General features: G+C 42.1%; 3 protein-coding genes across 6 annotated transcripts in view; 1 reads left to right on the top strand and 2 right to left on the bottom strand.

The window, feature by feature from the left end:
• The first annotated feature begins 228 nt into the window (after positions 1-228).
• Positions 229-3,850, top strand: LOC118314576 (derlin-3-like). The gene is given in 4 exon segments (XM_047329070.1): positions 229-400; positions 868-1,091; positions 1,173-1,266; positions 2,810-3,850. Coding segments are annotated over 4 exon segments (798 nt in total). The 5' UTR covers positions 229-253; the 3' UTR covers positions 3,143-3,850.
• Positions 3,851-5,802: 1,952 nt separating this feature from the next.
• Positions 5,803-10,342, bottom strand: smarcb1a (SWI/SNF related, matrix associated, actin dependent regulator of chromatin, subfamily b, member 1a). Its single transcript, XM_035640948.2, has 9 exons — positions 10,188-10,342; positions 8,657-8,768; positions 8,377-8,506; positions 8,017-8,154; positions 7,650-7,777; positions 7,374-7,540; positions 7,097-7,287; positions 6,436-6,567; positions 5,803-6,228 (listed from the first exon to the last, which is right to left on the bottom strand). The coding sequence occupies exons 1-9, from the start codon at positions 10,269-10,271 to the stop codon at positions 6,189-6,191; spliced, it is 1,122 nt and encodes a 373-aa protein (XP_035496841.1). The 5' UTR covers positions 10,272-10,342; the 3' UTR covers positions 5,803-6,188.
• Positions 10,343-13,332: 2,990 nt separating this feature from the next.
• LOC118314631 (ral guanine nucleotide dissociation stimulator-like) overlaps positions 13,333-17,712 on the bottom strand; it is a 41,667-nt gene continuing 37,287 nt past the window's right edge. For all 4 annotated transcript variants that reach the window (XM_035641202.2, XM_047329043.1, XM_035641201.2 and 1 more), the window contains exons 17-18: positions 17,167-17,281; positions 13,333-16,951 (exon numbers count right to left, since the gene is read on the bottom strand). In XM_035641202.2, coding sequence (XP_035497095.1) covers positions 16,776-16,951; positions 17,167-17,281 — 291 coding nt within the window. In that variant the 3' untranslated portion in view covers positions 13,333-16,775. The remainder of the gene's footprint in view (positions 16,952-17,166; positions 17,282-17,712) is intronic.

Raw genomic sequence — 17,712 nt, forward strand, 5'->3', positions numbered from 1 at the left:
AAATATTTTTAAAATATTTTTTTCAAACTACAAATGAATGTCAATCGTTTTTAAAATTTATTAGAAATAATAATTGGCAGAAAACATCTGATGAGGTGGTTTAACAATTCATTTTTTTCTTGCTGAAAAAGTTCTGTGGGGCAGGATGGTGTTAATGGATGAGTGGATCTGATTGGCTGGTGCAGGGAGCAGGGGGCGGGGCCTGTGCTGCTGATGCAGCGGGGTGAATGATGGTGGACAGTGAGGCGGCAGCATGTTGATGATGATGATGATGATGATGATGATGATGATGATGATGATGATGATGATGATGGCAGCTCACAGCTTCACTCAGGAGTATCTCCAGATCCCCGTGGTGACACGAGCGTACACGACCGCCTGCGTCCTCACCACCGCCGTGGTAAGACACAAACAACGACAACGACGACAACAACAACGACAACAACAACAACAACAACGACAATAACAACGACGACAACAACGACGAAGTTAAAGGAGTGAAAGGAGTTGAGGCGTCAGACAAAGTGTAAAACTATTTAGCGTTAGTGAAGTAACGTGAACAGTTACAACAGAACAGAGAGATTTTTAAGATCTTAAACTCATTTTAAGAACAAATAAATGCAGTTGAAATGTTAGTTGACGTATAACGTGTGAAAGCAGTTGAAGTGTGAGCAACAAGTTCACTTGTAAACTGAAAGTATTTAAATTAAGAGTGAGATAAACACAGATTAGCTTTGTAAAAATAACGGAAGTAGATGAAATTTCAGTCGTACGTCTCTCACCAAAACATACAAATCAATCAAAAATAGAAACACCTACAAAATAAGAATGTCCACTATCAAACCTCAAGCTGTATAAATCTTTCAGCAGCTCGAGGTCGTCGGCCCCTTCCAGCTCTATTTCAACCCCGAGCTCATCATCAGACGATATCAGGTAACGTTCATATTTACTATTTGTAAATAAACACCTTGACATCGTCATATTAACGCGTTTTTTTAAATTACTCCCTCGTCTCAGATATGGCGCCTGGTCACCAACTTCCTCTTCTTCGGTTCCCTCGGATTCAGTTTCCTGTTCAACATCATCTTCCTGTATCTTATTTTATCGCGGCGAGTAGAAAAAACTGAATAAATATCCTCAGTGAATCTGTCGGGTTCCTTGACTGCAGCGAGTTATCGTTACTGCCAGATGCTGGAGGAAAGCTGCTTCCGGGGGCGGACGGCGGATTTCGTTTTCATGTTCCTGTTTGGAGGAGTCGTCATGACTGTATCCTTTTTATGATTTGAGTTAAAGCCCCGGTGTGTAATATTTGCAATTTTCTGGCGGCAACTGGTGGTAAAGTCGCAAACTGCAACCAACTGAGCGAGCGACAGGGGACACTTTATGGTGGCGCATCGTCGATTCCATTTCCTGTTTCCGTCAGCGTCTGAAAATTCAACGTGAACGCGACGTGTTCTGGAGCGTTTAGTTCAACAACCGTATTCAACACGACGTAGAAACATGGAGACTCACACGGAGGTCGCTCCACCTCATGGAACTATATCTAACATATATGAACACATAGTTATGGACAATATATTCAATTTCTGTGAATAAATTCTTCTAATTATTCCCACTGTCGGTTGCTCAGTTGGTTGCAGTTTGCAACTTTACCACCAGGTGCTGTCAGAAAATGACACCCTGTAGCTTTAATGTTTTTAAATGTCAATTCCAAGAAATCCAAGAAAAGAAATCTCCGTCGTTTGATTCCACAAGAGTTGACGTGATATCGTCAGGTGTCATTTGGGTGAACTGAGCCTTTACTTGAGGAAACATGAGTTTTTACATCTCAGTTTCTTGGTTGGCACGGTTACGTATTGTTGTGATGCTCACGAGCCTCTTTTCTCTTTTCGACGACGCTCAGCAGTTCGCTCCACATTCCAGGTTAATGATACAGTGAGTTGTTGTGAAACTGTCCGAGTGCAGGATTACAGGTGTGTGTTTTCTGTGTCGTGGACACTTTTAAATTACTGTAATATCAGGCTGGTACAGTGTAGGACCGTGTTATCAGGACGGTGACGTGCTGAGCCGACGTGAGAGGAAAATGTTTTAGACAAACAAATACTTACATGTGAGGAACCAGTATCATGTCACCAAGGGATTCATGTTATAGATAAAGTTAGTGATAAGTTATATAAAATCCTTCTGGAGGCAGAAATGTCACCAGAACAGTTTTTATGATTATATGGACAATATATACATAACATGTACGGAAGCCCATTCCTGCCAGAAAAATTAAATAGTCAATCGGCAAGTCAGAGAAATTAAATTTAAATTAGGTCAATAAAATCATAATACGCTTGTGAAGTAAACGTTGTTAGAAGTTCAATTTGTGACTTTTTTCTGTCAAAGTTCTGTAATTGTAGATCAATATTTTAATTCTGACTGAAAAGTTCTTGACTCATCTTCTCATACTGACTTATGAAAATTTAAATATTGAGGAAGGATAAATATGTCATGTCGTCTTCCATAAATCTAAGACATTTTGACTTATCGTGAGTTACCAGTTTTTACTTCTGTTAACCTCAAAGTTTGATCAATGTATCCATAATCTGACAGGAATGGGCTTCCATAAATCCATACATAAGATAATAAATACAAATATTTTCTTGTTTCCGTTAAAGTTTCCATTTCTGTAGCTGCCGCTGTTCAACGCCACTGACTCGGGTTCGACAGCTTTTTCTTTTTGAGGCGTTGACTTTAGTGTCGTCACGGAAACAAAAGAACACAAAACACACTCACGAGCTGAATTTAACCTGAAGCTCTGCAGCTGTTTGCTCTGCTGGCCGACGTCTTCCTCCCGGGCCAGGCCTTCATCGTCATGCTGGTGCACGTGTGGAGCCGACGTCTTCCTCCCGGGCCAGGCCTTCATCGTCATGCTGGTGCACGTGTGGAGCCGACGTCTTCCTCCCGGGCCAGGCCTTCATCGTCATGCTGGTGCACGTGTGGAGCCGACGTCTTCCTCCCGGGCCAGGCCTTCATCGTCATGCTGGTGCACGTGTGGAGCCGACGTCTTCCTCCCGGGCCAGGCCTTCATCGTCATGCTGGTGCACGTGTGGAGCCGACGTCTTCCTCCCGGGCCAGGCCTTCATCGTCATGCTGATGCACGTGTGGAGCCGACGTCTTCCTCCCGGGCCAGGCCTTCATCGTCATGCTGGTGCACGTGTGGAGCCGACGTCTTCCTCCCGGGCCAGGCCTTCATCGTCATGCTGGCGCCGTTCCTCCCCTGGGTGCTCACGACCTCCTGGGTACAGTATGGAACATTTCACCCTCCAGCAACAAATGAAACCAGAACATGTTGGCTTCGTCTCTGGAGGAAGAAATGCAGGAACATGAACTACACTGTCAGACTTTCAGCAGATCAAAATGGATCCTGTGTCCAATTTAAAGTTCATAAATCAGATCAGAACCACATGAAGGACGGAGACACGCAAATAAAACAAACTGCTGAAACTCATTGAGGATATTTTTTTTTTATGGTTTTCCATCACAAATACCAAAAACAAATTCCCTCCTACTGTTTTCAACATTTCAACGCAGACTTTATTTTCGTCGAAGTCGAGTTTCAGGGTCACAAGCAGAAGATCAACGGATCCTGTTTTCGTCTCGCGCTCGATGTCACGAAATTGATTGTAGACGACAAACTGCAGCAGATCCACGACCGTACTTCTGCTCAGAGCAAAGTCAACTTTTATTTGCTTAACAAGAATCATCAGTTCCTGAGAACTGAATAAAGTGTTTTTGCAGAACGTTAAAATTGCACGCTAAATTTAGACAATTTTATGATAATTTGTTTTAAATTTTCCAAGTTATGGCAACAAAAATGTGTTTTGTGAGAGGTCTTAGTGACCTTGACCTTTGACCAGCAACATCAAATCAGTTCATCCTCGAGTCCAAATGAAATTTTGTAAAGAATTTGTAGAAATACGCTCATGAAGTATCACGCTCACAAAGTACCGCGTTCACAAAGTACCGCGTTCACGAAGTATCGCGTTCATAAATTATCGCGTTCCTGAAGTACCACGTTCCTGAAGTATCGCGTTCACGAAGTATCGCGTTCACGAAGTACCGCGTTCACGAAGTACCGCGTTCACGAAGTACCGCGTTCACGAGAGTGGCACGAAAACATAAACGCTGCAGCTGATCCACGATCAGATTTAACCTGATGAACATTTTCAGCAAAGAAAAAGACAGTTTTGTAAAGGATCAGAATTGATTATTGAGTATTGGTTCCCTCCCTCCTCAGGAATCAGCGATATATATATAGATATATATATATATCTATATATATATATAGGAGCCAGACGACCCTCCCCTCGACGACCGTCCCCTCGACGACCAGCAGCAGCGAGCTGGAGACCTGCCGCCGGACGACCGACACTGAGGCGCCGGAATCAGACAAAACACAAAGGAAGACACTCAGAGGAAACAGAAAAATAAAGGCAGAGAAGCAGAAGGAAAGAAAACTGAATTATTATCTATTATTATTATTAGCATCAGCAAAAGTCTGTGATGATCAAAGTCTCACGTTCACCTGATTTTTCACCAGAGAAAATATGTGCGACTGAGTCATTTATTTTTCAAGGTTTCCTGTTGGACATTTGTGTTTTTCATGAGTGTATAATAAATTCCCAGGTTTGAAAATTGTTATGGAAAAAAAAAGAAAAGTTTCCCAATGTTTTCATGAGGAAGGAAACGTCATCAACATCAGAGGATTCACAATATGTTTTGATGAGTACACACAACTTTTGCTTGTTGACAACAGAACTAAGCACTAACTTTCCTGAGCTTTCGACCGAAGCTCATGATTCTCATCAGTTATGTAATTACAGGGAGTCACACACACACACACACACACACACACAGAGGAAATACAGTTATGGGGAAAAAGTCAGTAAGTGGACCTTTGACTTGAGGTTATTCATGTGCGATGAACTTCCAGCTGACGTGAGCGGACAGTTAACGTCGGGTACCAGACCTCAGGGCCGAGAGCAGCAGCACCGACCGTCTGTCCCTCACCTGCTGTTGTGTCTCTGACTCACTGACAAACTGCCGACGGCCTGAAATCCCGTCCGCCTCGTCTGCATTTTTCCTCTTCGCTGCCTTTTGTGGCTGGAACACTGTGGACGAGATGGAAGCTGCTGAGTACAACAGAACACACAACTCTGACCATCGTCATCACTCAACGACACTGATGAAGGTCAATATGAATTCACTGCATATAGTTCTGTGTAAAGATTTCAATCTAAGATTTGGAAATTTGTGATACAAGTTATTTACTTTTTATCACGTTTTTATCTTTGAATTCGTGGCATCAATTTTTGATTTGATTTTGACTTAATATCATCTTGCTGCACTTTTGTATCGTTTTCTCCTCAAATTCAGTTCTTATTTCTCCAACTTAGTTTTTTTCCTTTTTTTGTAGTAAAGAATTTTTTTTAATTTAATTTTAAATTCTACTCGCAGTGAAAAAGAAAAGCATTGACAGGGAGATAAAAAATTAAACTGTACAAACTGACTCTCACATGATTAATAATGAATAAATATATGGCAAAATCCTCACATTCTTAGCGAAGGCAATAATTTAAATTATAATCTAAACAACACTAGTCATAATTCTGAAGTAAAGACACACAAATAAACACAAAAAAACTAATTTCATATAATTTTTCTTCAAGATTGTGTCTTTCCAGTGATAAATAATAAAACAATAAATGTGAGTAAACTCTTTATGAATGATAAACAACATGATCAGACAGGAAATCTGTTTTTTTTAATTTTTTTTTATTTTGTAAGAATTATTAAAATGTACAAAAAGACAACGAGATAACAACATAACAATATATTATCTGAGAGACTGGCGGTGAGATGTTTTCAAAGAGTCAGTGGTCAAACGGCATTTCCACGCCAACGGTCTTCATGGCAACACGGAGGAGGACGAACGAGGCAGAGGGACGTTTTTCTACCGGGGGCAAAATATTCATAATAACAATAAAAATAATAACTGTGGTGAGCGGTGGACTGAGGTCGAGCAGGGAAGACGTCCGGCGCTCGGAGGAGGCGGAGCTTCGTTGTGGCTGATGATGTCACCGTGAGTCATACCGCTCTGGTGGGAGGAGGTCATGGGGTCGGCGGCGTCGGCGTCTCGTCTACCAGGCGGGCGCCGTGTTCGCCAGTCGCCTCATTCGCCTGCGGAGCAAAGACGGGAAAAGAGCGTCAACAACAACAACAGCGACAGAGACGTAAACTGATCAACGGGCAACAGACGACAATAATCAATGAAAAGAAAAATCATCAGCAAATATTTTCATCATTGATTAATTGTTTCAATAACAAAAATAAAAAGAAAAGATACAATAATGTATTTTGTAAAGAGACTGACGAGCCGACGCCCACCTCGTGTTTCTGTCCTGGTCTCTGATCTTCTTCTCCATCTCTGCGTCCGTCAGCGTCTCCAGCAGGGGGCACCACTGGTCGGCGTCGCCCGTGTTCCTGATGGCGATCTCCACAGTGGGAAGAGGATTCTCACTGGAAACACAAACACAAAGAGCGGTTCAGAACATCTCACAATAATCAAATAGTCACTTTTTTTTCAGCCGCAGATTCCGAGCGAATCCTGGAACGAACTCTGAGCTTCAAAGACTCTCGACATTGTTCCTGTTACAGTAACTTAGATATCTTGACGTGTTACCAGGTTGTTGTGACGAGCTGGATCAGCAGCGTGTGTGGACGTCAGGAAACGAAAAACTAATTCCAGACTGTGACGATTATTTTCACAAACAATCTCGGCTCAGTGGAAATGAAGAGTGAAAACAAAGAGAGGAACGACATGTGTGAACGTGAAAAAACACAGATGTAAAAAAACACAGACGTCAAAAAACTCAGATGTAAAAAACACAGACTTAAAAAAAAACCCAGATGTAAAATAAAAGAGACGGAAAATACACAGAAACATAAAATGATCTGCTGCTACAATCACAAACTGAAACACAACAACAGGCCTCAGGTTTTCGATCAGCTCCCTAAAAAATCTTTTTGTGTTTCTGAGGGAAGGTACCTGAAGGCGTACGTCCTCTGGTGCCAGCTCAGCTGACCGCGGATGCTGTAGGCGATGGTGGTGACGAACTCGCCGCCCAGGCCGAGCTCGGAGCAGAGCTTCAGGGCAAACTTCTCCGGAGAGTTCTCCCTCTCCGACATGTCCCATTCGAACTGGTCCACCAGGGAGATGTTCCCCACATGGATGTTCAACTGGACAACGGAGGAAACAGATTTTTAAAAAGAAGAAGGAAAGGATTCGTCTCTGAGCGTGAAAGGTTTCAGAACCGGAGCGTCACCTTGATGATGACCCTCTGGTCCGTCTGCTCCTCCAGGATGCTGTCGGTCGGATACGACTCGATCTGCTGTCGGATGGCGGAGGCGATGGCCGGCACGAAGGCCAGCGGGTTGAGGTCCAGGTCGTCGCACAGGATCTCGGCGAACATCTCGGGCGTCATGAGCTTCTCTGGAAAGTTCACAAGCAGCGGGAATCAACTATTTTTTCCCGGTCTCTTCTCTGCCACGAAAAAAAATTATTTCCGAGCTCAGATGAAAAGTGACGGTGGCATCGTTACCGTTCATGTTCCAGGTGAAAGCATCTCGGAGCTTCTGTCCCTCGATCTCCATGTCCAGGCGGATCGGAACCAGCACCTCGGACTGGGTGGCGTTCTCGTGGATCACAGCCGGATCGTGGTCGTCGAAGCTGCGCAGGGAAAGACGCAGGGACAGAAATTTAACTACACCTGGTCGAGTTTGGAGCGATTAAACACAAGTGTTTGTCTGTTCTCGCGTGGAGCATATATATAAATATTATAACTTAATATCAGTTTGCTATAATCTGAATAATAACCGTTAAATGGTACATTTGGAAAGAAATTAGAGGTTTATTTTACACCTCAAGGAGAATCCGTAATGGATGGCATATTATATCCGGCCACTCACCACAGGGGGAACGTCCTCTTCTTGTCGCGGCCCAGTCGGCTGCGGTTGATGGTGGTGGAGCACGGCACCGCGTCCAGGTGGTGGGAGCTGTTGGGCAGCGTGGGAACCCACTGACTGTTCCTCTTCGCCTTCTGCTCCCTGGTGATACAACACACGGAAACATGAGCACGTCAAAAATGTGTTACTATCGTCCAAATCTTATATGAGATATAAGACAATTCTGTTACACAGCTTCATATAAAATGATCACAGATGCTTTTCACCACTAAAATAAATAACCCTGAACTCAGGTCTACTTTGTTTCCTGGTATCCCAGTCTAATAAATCATAAAAATTAGACGACATGTTTGTTGTCAGTACCTGAGGTAGGCGGGGGGCTCGGTGCTGATGGACACCGCCTTGTACTTTTCATCGTTCCCCTCCAGGATCTCATCGACCTCGGACGCCTTCAGCAGCGTCACGCTGGTGGCGAGCTGCGTGTAGCCGTGGTCTGAGCCACGAGACGGGGGAAAAAAAGTCAGGACAACACGGAAACAATCGACAAACACAAATAAAAACAGTGTCTCTAGTTTGAATGAGAAAGAAGTAGATGATGGTGGGGTTTTTAAAGCCTGACCCCCTCTGCTGTCACTCTACTGACCGTGCGACGACTCCACTATTTTCTTCCGCTCCTCCACTGATGCTAGTTTCCTCCATAGCGACGGGTATCGTTTGTACAAGGAGCCTCTGAACATACGCAGGTAGTTTCCCACCTGGGCACAAACACACAGAAACAAAACATGAAGAAAAATCAATTTAATAATCTACAAAAGACTCATGCAGATTAATCAGGGTCTCCTGACAAAGATCTATCTTAAAAACAATATTATTAACCATTTATTACTACATGGTACAATATAGTTCCTTTACTTTTGGTGCCTAAAGCTTTGACAATGTGAAGTATATATTTCTCCAATGGTGCAAAAAATTATTTTTCTTATATTTTTCTGGATTATTTAAAAATTAATTCTGAATTTGTGGACTTGATTTTTTGTCCAGGTTATTCACCGTCGGTAGATATTTATTAAATGAGATTGAGGCTTCATAATTATCTAAACACTGTAGCTGGAGTCGTGAGGAACAATTCTTGTCTTTATCAGTAAAGATTGTTAAAAAAAAAGTCCATCACAGCTCGACAGAGAAAAATATGAATATAATAATGAGTTTATTTATATAGCGCTTTTAACAGACAAGTCACAGAGTACAACATTAATAAGAGCAAGATATAATCAATACATAAAATAAGTAATAAAAACAGAACAATATAAAACACCAAACAAAATAAAAGCAGTAAAAATAACAATAACATAAAAGAAATACACTGTTTACAATCGTTTATGGAAGAACAAGCTGGTGATCCTCTCTGGAATTACGAAAGATTATTTAGCACCATTCAATTATTATGGCTTTTTAATTTCTACATTATAGAACATGTGTGTCAGATTCACAGAAACACGTGAGACACAAATATGATCTTTATCTTCTATAATCACACGCTGACAAACTGACATTATTTGTGAATCAGTCTGTTTATTAGACTGAACTAAACCAAAGTGACGTGATGATGTGTCAAATCATAACAGACATTTGATGTGACTGGTGTTATGATGAAAGTAATGAAGCTAATCGTTTAGCTGCAGCAGAACATCGGGTTTAATGTCAACACCAGCACGTGTGAGAGGACCGACGCACTCTGAACGAAGATCGGTTTCTGTTACAAACTGAACCTGACTGATACGATTTGCGTCTGAGTGAAGTTTTAATCAAAATAAAAGCTGCAGTGTTGTGATTAGCTCCGTTAGCTAGTTAGCTCATCGCTAGCTAAGCTAAGCTAAGCTAAGCCGGATGAAACCGAGTGAGCCTGCGAGTCAAACTTCATTCCACTAAATTTATATTTGGGTTAAATATGTTTATTACCAGCTGCTATTCTGACTCAAAGTAAAGGAGTTAAATAAATGAATGAGTCTCCTTCCGTTGCCCTCCACCACCACCACCACTGCTGCTAGCATCCTCCGCTAGTTGCTAGCATCCTCCGCTAGCCGCTAGCGGACGGACAACAATGACAACACTTCTCTGACCGGATGTGCATTAATCAGAGACACGTCGCTCCGTCGAGGAGACCAACCACTCACCTCCGACCCGATCATGTAGAAGTCTCCGTCCTCCTCCAGCTGGAACTTCACCGGCTTCTGTCCGAACGTCTTGCTCAGCGCCATTGTGACAACAAACACACAGAGCTGCGTCCGGGGCCACTGCGCAGGCGCGAGGGCCAAGAGGGTTCCCGTCCCGTCGCGGGGAAATGACGTAGAACTAAAGCGTCAACCGATAAACTGTTTATTTATGTTGTGAGACTTTTCCTTCAGGATGAATATTCTACTTTTTGTCTCCACATTATTAATCAGATTTTTTTTATAAGCTTTATACAGAAAACCTGAGTTTCTAAAATTTTGTTTTACTTTTTATATTTTAACACTTTTTATATTTTAACACTTTTACTCGCGCAAGACTTAAAGATTATCTTGTAATCTGTTTATTTTGCTTAAGTAAGTCAAGTCAACTTTATTGTCAATTCCTGCAATATTGTTCCAGACATAGAGAGGAATTGAAAAACCAATTATCTCTGACCCACGGTGCAAAAGTACAAAGTAAGATGAGTATATGTAAGATGTATAAATACTTTCCCCACCACCATGATCTTCAGATATGAATTTAGTATTTTCAGTACAACATTCTCATTACTTTAAAAAATCCTCTATGAATATTTCAGCTCATTTTGTTGTCACTTGAGATCAAGCAGAGAAAGTCTTTTTTTTCTTCTTTTACTTTTAGAAACTTAATGTTTATTCGTATATACATGAATATATTAATCTATAACCAAGGAAGGAGAGAATGTACAATGCAAAACAAAGTCTCTATATACAAATCAATAAATAAAACAAAAGACACAATCGACGACAGTTTCGTTTTCTAGACAACTTTTTTTTGTTGTTTTTTTTCTTGGGAAAAAAGGGAATAAAAAGTAAAAATGAAAAGAAGAGACTGCAGTTAGAAAAAGTTCAAAACCCTTTTTGTTAAAATGGAAAATGGCACCCGAGCAGAGTTCAGGGGAACGAAACAGAAAAGTAAAAATTAAAAACAGACACACCACGCCAGCTGGTTTCCAGTCTTTAGTCTTGTTTTTTTCTTCTTCTTCTTGTAAACGCAGCCTTTTTTTTTGTTCAAACTCGCACAGAATCAGGTCAAATCACAAAAGGTACGTCAGGTCAACACGAGGCTACGACGACACACACACACACACACACACACACACACCGACTTCCACCCGACATTATCAGCCTCATCATCACAGAAACGCTCAACTTCAAAGTTCCACTCGTGTTACAGAAATCTTCACCTTCTCAAGAAGCCGTCAGAAAAGACGAAGACATTAAAACCTCACGGCCGCGGGAGACACGACTCATTTGATATTAATTATTAATCGTAGTTTTTTTTTATTATTAAAAAGCCAAAGAGTCGTCGGAGAGTTTCTGGTTCCAAACAAACACGACAGAGATACAACACTGATGCTGCGTTCAAGTTATGTTGGTGGGTGAGGTTATTTCTTAAATTTTTATTATTGACAACAAATCTTTAATAAACAGGTAGAGCCACTAACAGGTAACTTGTGTGTGAGTGTGTTTGAGAGACTGTGTGTGTTTGTGTGTGTGTGTGTGTGTGTGTGAGAAGCATCCCTCTGAGCCACAGAGCTCCATTGTCTCCAGAAACAATTGAAAACACATCAGTGGGTCACACTGTGTCACTACTTCGTCACCACTCTCTCTCACACACACACACACACACACACACACACACACACACACACACACACACACACACACACACACACACACACACACACACACACACACACTGTTGCTTCGTTTGACCCCGTCCCACATACACACCCACTCACACTCCTGCTGCCCCAAATACTCGCTGGCACGAACGAATTATGAGACAATGTCGTCCCCGACCCCGTTATGAACACGAGGATAAAGACCCAGAGACTCTGTGTCTTTGTGCTTCTTTTGTGTGTGTGTGTTGCTTTTAGTCTCTGTTGTCATTTGACGTGTCTTCATAGTGATTTTGTTTCTATTTTGTACTTATTTTTCGTCACTTCATAGTCGTTTGAAGTCACTTGATACAGGAGACTCAGGCCCACGACACCGAACGTGGATTACAGATTTCCTCCTATTCCTATTATGTCCAGCTGTTTAAATTTTTTTTTTTAAATAAACTACATATGTGCATTTAACATATTACACGATTTGTGTCTTATGTTAGGAGTTGTTGACAATAAGAAAAATAAGGAATGATGCCAGCTTTTATTCCTTAAAGGAAAATTTGCCTCGTTCGGGGAATCATCAGGGATCAGCTTCTTTCATAACTTATAAAACCACTTGTCTGCTCACGTTCACCAAAGAGAAACAACCTGCTCTGCATCCAGTTGACGAAAGTCATTTGTTTTTTTGTCCCTGAAACATCCGCACCAGCAAAAAGTGTCTCTGCCATTTAAAACAACATTCAAGAAGTTTGAATAAAGTTCGTAGGCGACACAAACTTCACAACAGTGTCGAACACAAGCGATCGAGATTCTCCCGTTTACTTTGTGTAATTGAACCAGAATACGTCGACGTACTGAAGCGTTTGTTTGGAAGAAAAACCTCAAAGACTCGTTTACGTGGGGGAAAAAATCCGGAGGTTAAATTCACGAAAGTGAAGTTTCCACAACGGCTCCTGAAAAAACGTCTTCGCTTCAAGTTTCTCGGACAACACTCCGATTCTCCGCAGGGAAACGGGACCAGATTATTAATATTCTTTTCATAATGTTCTCACCCCCCTTTTCTTTTTTGTGACAACAGTAAACATACAGACGTTGTTTTTTTCCCTCCAATGTGAAAGGCAGACGAGTCTCTTTCTCTCGTTCCGTGTTTGGCACATGGAGGGTCGAGCCAGTCGCCACGTTCACCACGCCGCCGCCGCCGCCGCCGCCGAGGGGCAGCGAGACGTTTTCTGTTTGTTCACAGTGCTCGACGCGCGAGTGAAAGGGGTCAAAGGTCACAGTGTTCCACCAGCGAAGGGATTTCACGCCAACGCGGCGCGAACGACAGTCGGACGACGCGCCGCCATATTGCTCCGGCACGTTTTCTTTTGTCCCTTCATTCATTTGATCGTTGAGAGAATGACGAACTTCACGCGGAGAGAACAAATGAAACAAATGAAAAAGGCAGAACATGGTTACAGTGCAATACAGGCAACTTTAGTGTTCTGTTGCTGTGACATGACAAAAACTCATCAGGAAAAATCCAACCTTTGTTTTGTTTTGTGTGTGCGCATGAACCCCCGCTTTCCCCTAATTAGGGATTCCCTACATTTCCCAGAATGCTATGCGACAGCGGAGAGGGTGTGAAAACGGACTGTTTGCTCCAACCGCCCGAACAGCAGCTATCATCGCAGCTGGTCACGGCAGAGAGGGATCAGCACGATAAGCAGGATTAGCATTAGCACAGAGTTGTATTGACAGACGTCGCTTTTAGCCTTTTCTAAAAACCAAACATGCATTCACACGTTTCTTCATCATAACCACAATAAAAGGACTAAAAGTTACTTTTCCGTTAAAGAATGATCTCTTGGCTGGAAACCAAAAGGGGCCAGAGCGAGAGCCCCGAGGGACCCCGAGGCCCCGGAACGACCTGCCTGAGTCAGTGACATCTGTTAAAACTGTTTTTTTGCTTTATTTTTTTGTTCTTTTCTTTTGATTTTAGGTTTCTTATTATTGTATTTCTAAAAATTTATTTTATCTGACACCACTTGAGTTAGTTTCATCTTCATCTTCATAGGTGCCTTTTTTATTATCATTAATATTATTATTATTATTATTATTATATTGGCAGCGACTGATGAGAAGTTCTGTAAATTCTTCTCATGTAAACTGTAAACTGAAAATATGTGGCCGAGCTTCACAGACGCAGCAAATTAAAGGAAAAGGAAAATTATTTAGCAGTTATGTTTTGTCACTGTAGAAAAGATCTTATTCATGGAAATGACAGAAATCTGAAACCCCCCAAAACTGGACAGAACGTCCCTGAAAACTGTTTTTGTCAGGTTGGATTTTTCCTTTACAAAGAAACAGGTTGAGAAGAGGAAACAGATCTCGTGCAGTTGGGAGCATCATCATCATCATCATCATCATCATCATCATCGCACATCTGGGCTCCTGCTCACAACTGACATCAAAACTTGACTCCACCATCCAGGAAGCTTCTCTGTGTTCTGACAAAATGACTTTTTACAGGCGTTTAAATCATCAACCTCCATCTTTTACACACACACACACACACACACACACACACACACACACACACACACACACACACACACACACACACACACACACACACACACACACACACACACACACACACACACACACACACACACAAACACACACACACAACTGCCGAGAGTCGGAGCCCAGAGAGGAAACGACGGAACAATAACAACAAACATCCTTCAGGACTGAAACACACACAGGTCGGTCACGACACGAGTGACGAGTGGTTACGAACAATATGACGGACGAGCCGCCGCGTTGGAAGAACTGAGGCACAGAGTTATTCTGGTGATGTTGCTTATTTTTTCGTAGATCACATTTTCATTTATTCTGTAATAATTCTCCCCAGAGTTGCCAGGCGATGGTAGACAGATAGAATTTAGTGTCAAAATGTTTGTAACAGAGGCTTCTTTCAAAGAATGCATGTTTCATAAATAATTAATACTTTAACTTTTAGGTAATTATTACAGTCAAACTTAATTATATTAAATATTTTTCATCATTTCTTTATTCGGGTGTGTATGGAAGCCCATTGCTGCCATAAAGAGAAAGATTTTTGAAAAAAAAGTTGAGGAATAATAAAAATGAAATACTTGTGATAAGAGCTGAAATAATTAGTTCATTGAAATATTAGTTGATAAGGAAATTAATCCAAAAATATTTCAATTTTAAGTAGAATTCTTTTTTAAATTTCTCATCTTATCAAATGTGCAATTTGTTTTTGCTTCTGTCTTGTGTGATAGAAAAAACATTATTATTATTATATTTATTTTAATTATGATCAGGATTATGATATTTCAGATATATGGTCAGACAAAAACGATATTTGAAAACTAACCTGAGCTTCAAAGAAATTAAAGTTTTTTCTGACATTAAGAAAATGTTTTAATTAAGTCAAAATGTAAACTCAATACAATAATTTTGACTTTTTGTTTTATAATTTAGATTTTTTTATTTATTTTCATTGGTCATTTACAACAGGAAAGACAGAGAACTCAGAGCTCCAACTCAAAGTATTGTCTTAGTATGATCCCCTTTATGTCCCACATTTTTTCTTTCTCCTCCTGTCATTAATGGGCTTCTGTACGTTATGAAATCTGTTCCTTACGTCTTCCAACATGGCGGCCTGCGGACAGGAAGCAGAGGAAAGGCAGTGACGAGCGCCTCGTACGTTCGTTCCTCTTCGGGAAGACGACGAGCGGCGACACGTCAGATCAGAGAGACGCAAAATAAAAATGTACAAAAAGTGTCGACATCTTGTGAACGAGTGGATTAAAAGAAAAGAATATACTGCACAGTCGGTGTTTAATCGATATTTACACTCAGGTCTATTGTTTTTCATCTCAGACCGACGCGTCCGTCACGTGAAGTGGTTCCATTCAGTAAAAAAAAAAAAGGAAAGAAAAAACAACGTTAGTGGCACGTGATTCCTGGCCGTTCCCGTCCGTTTCCGTCTCTTGACCTTTTATTAATTTATTCATCTTTTTATTTATTTAAAAGTAACATGGCGGCGTTCAGAAGTCCAGAGCTCAGATTCCTCCTCGTCAGTGTCGCGAGTCCCGAGTGACAAACGTTCAGCTCCGCCGTCCCCGTAAAAACACTGTCCCCACACAGGAAACCCCCCCAGGGGGGAGGGGGGGCGAGAGGGTAAAGGCGCCGGCAGGTTCACACACTCACAACAAAAGTTTCCCTGAAAAAGTATAGAAACACATCGGAACACCCAGCTGGTAAACACACACACGTGTGTGTTTCCTCGCCGCGGCTTCGTATCGTTCATGTATGTACACTCCAGGCCAGCAGGGGGCGAGCGTGAGGGCGGAGGGAGGGACATCCGGGGGGTAAAGGCTGCCGAGGGGTTAAAAAAGTTTTTTCCGTGAAGGTGCATAAATGATGTTCAAATGTAAACAAATATGTAAACAAATATTTTAAGGACCAGAAAAATTGTAATGAATCTGCTTCTCCACGAGCCGACGCGGCGGCGGAAAGAGTTCCACGGGTTTCCTCCGCCGACTCGGACGTTGAGCCGTTTGTTTTTCCCTGCGCAAAACGTGTCCGTCAGGAAGCGGCGTCTACGTGGGACATATGTTTTTTTCCCTGCGACCGACTCCGCCTCTTGAAATCCTCGGCGGGTCCCGATGACGCGGCGGCCCCGTTGCTCCTCCGCTTCCTGCTCGTCCACAGGAAGGACGGCGTGGTCATTTTCTCCTCTGGCGAGTCTCTTTGTCCAAAACCAAAAACTCAGGTGCTTCGGACTTTAAGTTTTCCCTCCCGACAGACGTCGGAAACGAGAAAAAGTTTCCTCTGGAGAGAGGGTGTTCAGGGGGGAGACGGGGGGAGGCAGGGGGCCTCAGAAGATCCCTTTGGCGATTTTCAGCCCCTTCTGCTTCATGCGCGGCAGCGTGGAGCTCGCCACGTTCTTGGCTCGCACCGGCCGCGCGAAGCCGCGCTTCTTCAGCACAAAGTCGTAGTTGGCAGTGGAGTTCATGGCGTAGAAGACGTTGGCGTTGTCCGGGATACGCAGCTCTACAGGACGAGAGAGAGAGAGAAGAAACAACAAAGAGTCAACTACAACACATCAGGACAAAAGGGTCACAATGAGAATAATAATAAGAAAAACTTAAAGCCCCAGTGTGTGGTTTTATTAGTTGCTGCACCTCAGAGAGACAACAGACGAGTCCAGCGTTCAAAAATGTAGCACAAATCTGATGTGTGTGTGTGTGTGTGTGTGTGTTGTTCACCTTTGTCCTCAGAGATCTTCTGCATCAGCTCGTAGTCCTCGGTCTTCTCTCGCTCCAGGTTGTGTTTGATCATGGCCTTCCTGATGACGGCCGGCGTCTTGTCTTGACTCGTGACCTGGATCGACGGACAGAGCGACAACAGCCTGTAACTAAAACTTTTAAATTTTTTTAAAAGTTAAAGCTACTGTACATCTTTGGTAAAATCCATACTCCCACTGAAAGAGCCTGAAAACCAAAATCTCATACGTAAAATGTGCTGTAAAATATCATAATTGTCTTGCCTTTTTCTTATTATCTTTTGTTTGATAATCAGCATTATCGCTTTGACACACTTTATTATGGATATTTTTCTGTAATATTTTAATATTTAATGCTCACATGAGGGCAAGTGAGACTTGGAATAAAGATAAAATAGCATATCTGAAGACAAGAAACAAATATGTAAAAAAAACATTTTTTTTTAAAAAAAGGATTATTTTACAACGACTCATTCGTATTAATGATGGAAAGACTGAGAGATTTAGTTTTTCGTTACTGACATTGTTA

Source organism: Scophthalmus maximus, chromosome 19, assembly GCF_022379125.1.
Source record: "Scophthalmus maximus strain ysfricsl-2021 chromosome 19, ASM2237912v1, whole genome shotgun sequence".
Taxonomy (NCBI): Eukaryota; Metazoa; Chordata; class Actinopteri; order Pleuronectiformes; family Scophthalmidae; genus Scophthalmus; species Scophthalmus maximus.

Excerpts from the sequence above, each read along its gene's own strand:
- smarcb1a (XM_035640948.2), bottom strand. The coding sequence starts at position 10,271 with ATGGCGCTGAGCAAGACGTTCGGACAGAAGCCGGTGAAGTTCCAGCTG. Across the intron at positions 8,507-8,656 it reads AATAGTGGAGTCGTCGCACG|ACCACGGCTACACGCAGCTC; the intron begins GTCAGTAGAGTG and ends CTCGTGGCTCAG. Across the intron at positions 7,288-7,373 it reads ACCAGAGGGTCATCATCAAG|TTGAACATCCATGTGGGGAA; the intron begins GTGACGCTCCGG and ends TCCGTTGTCCAG.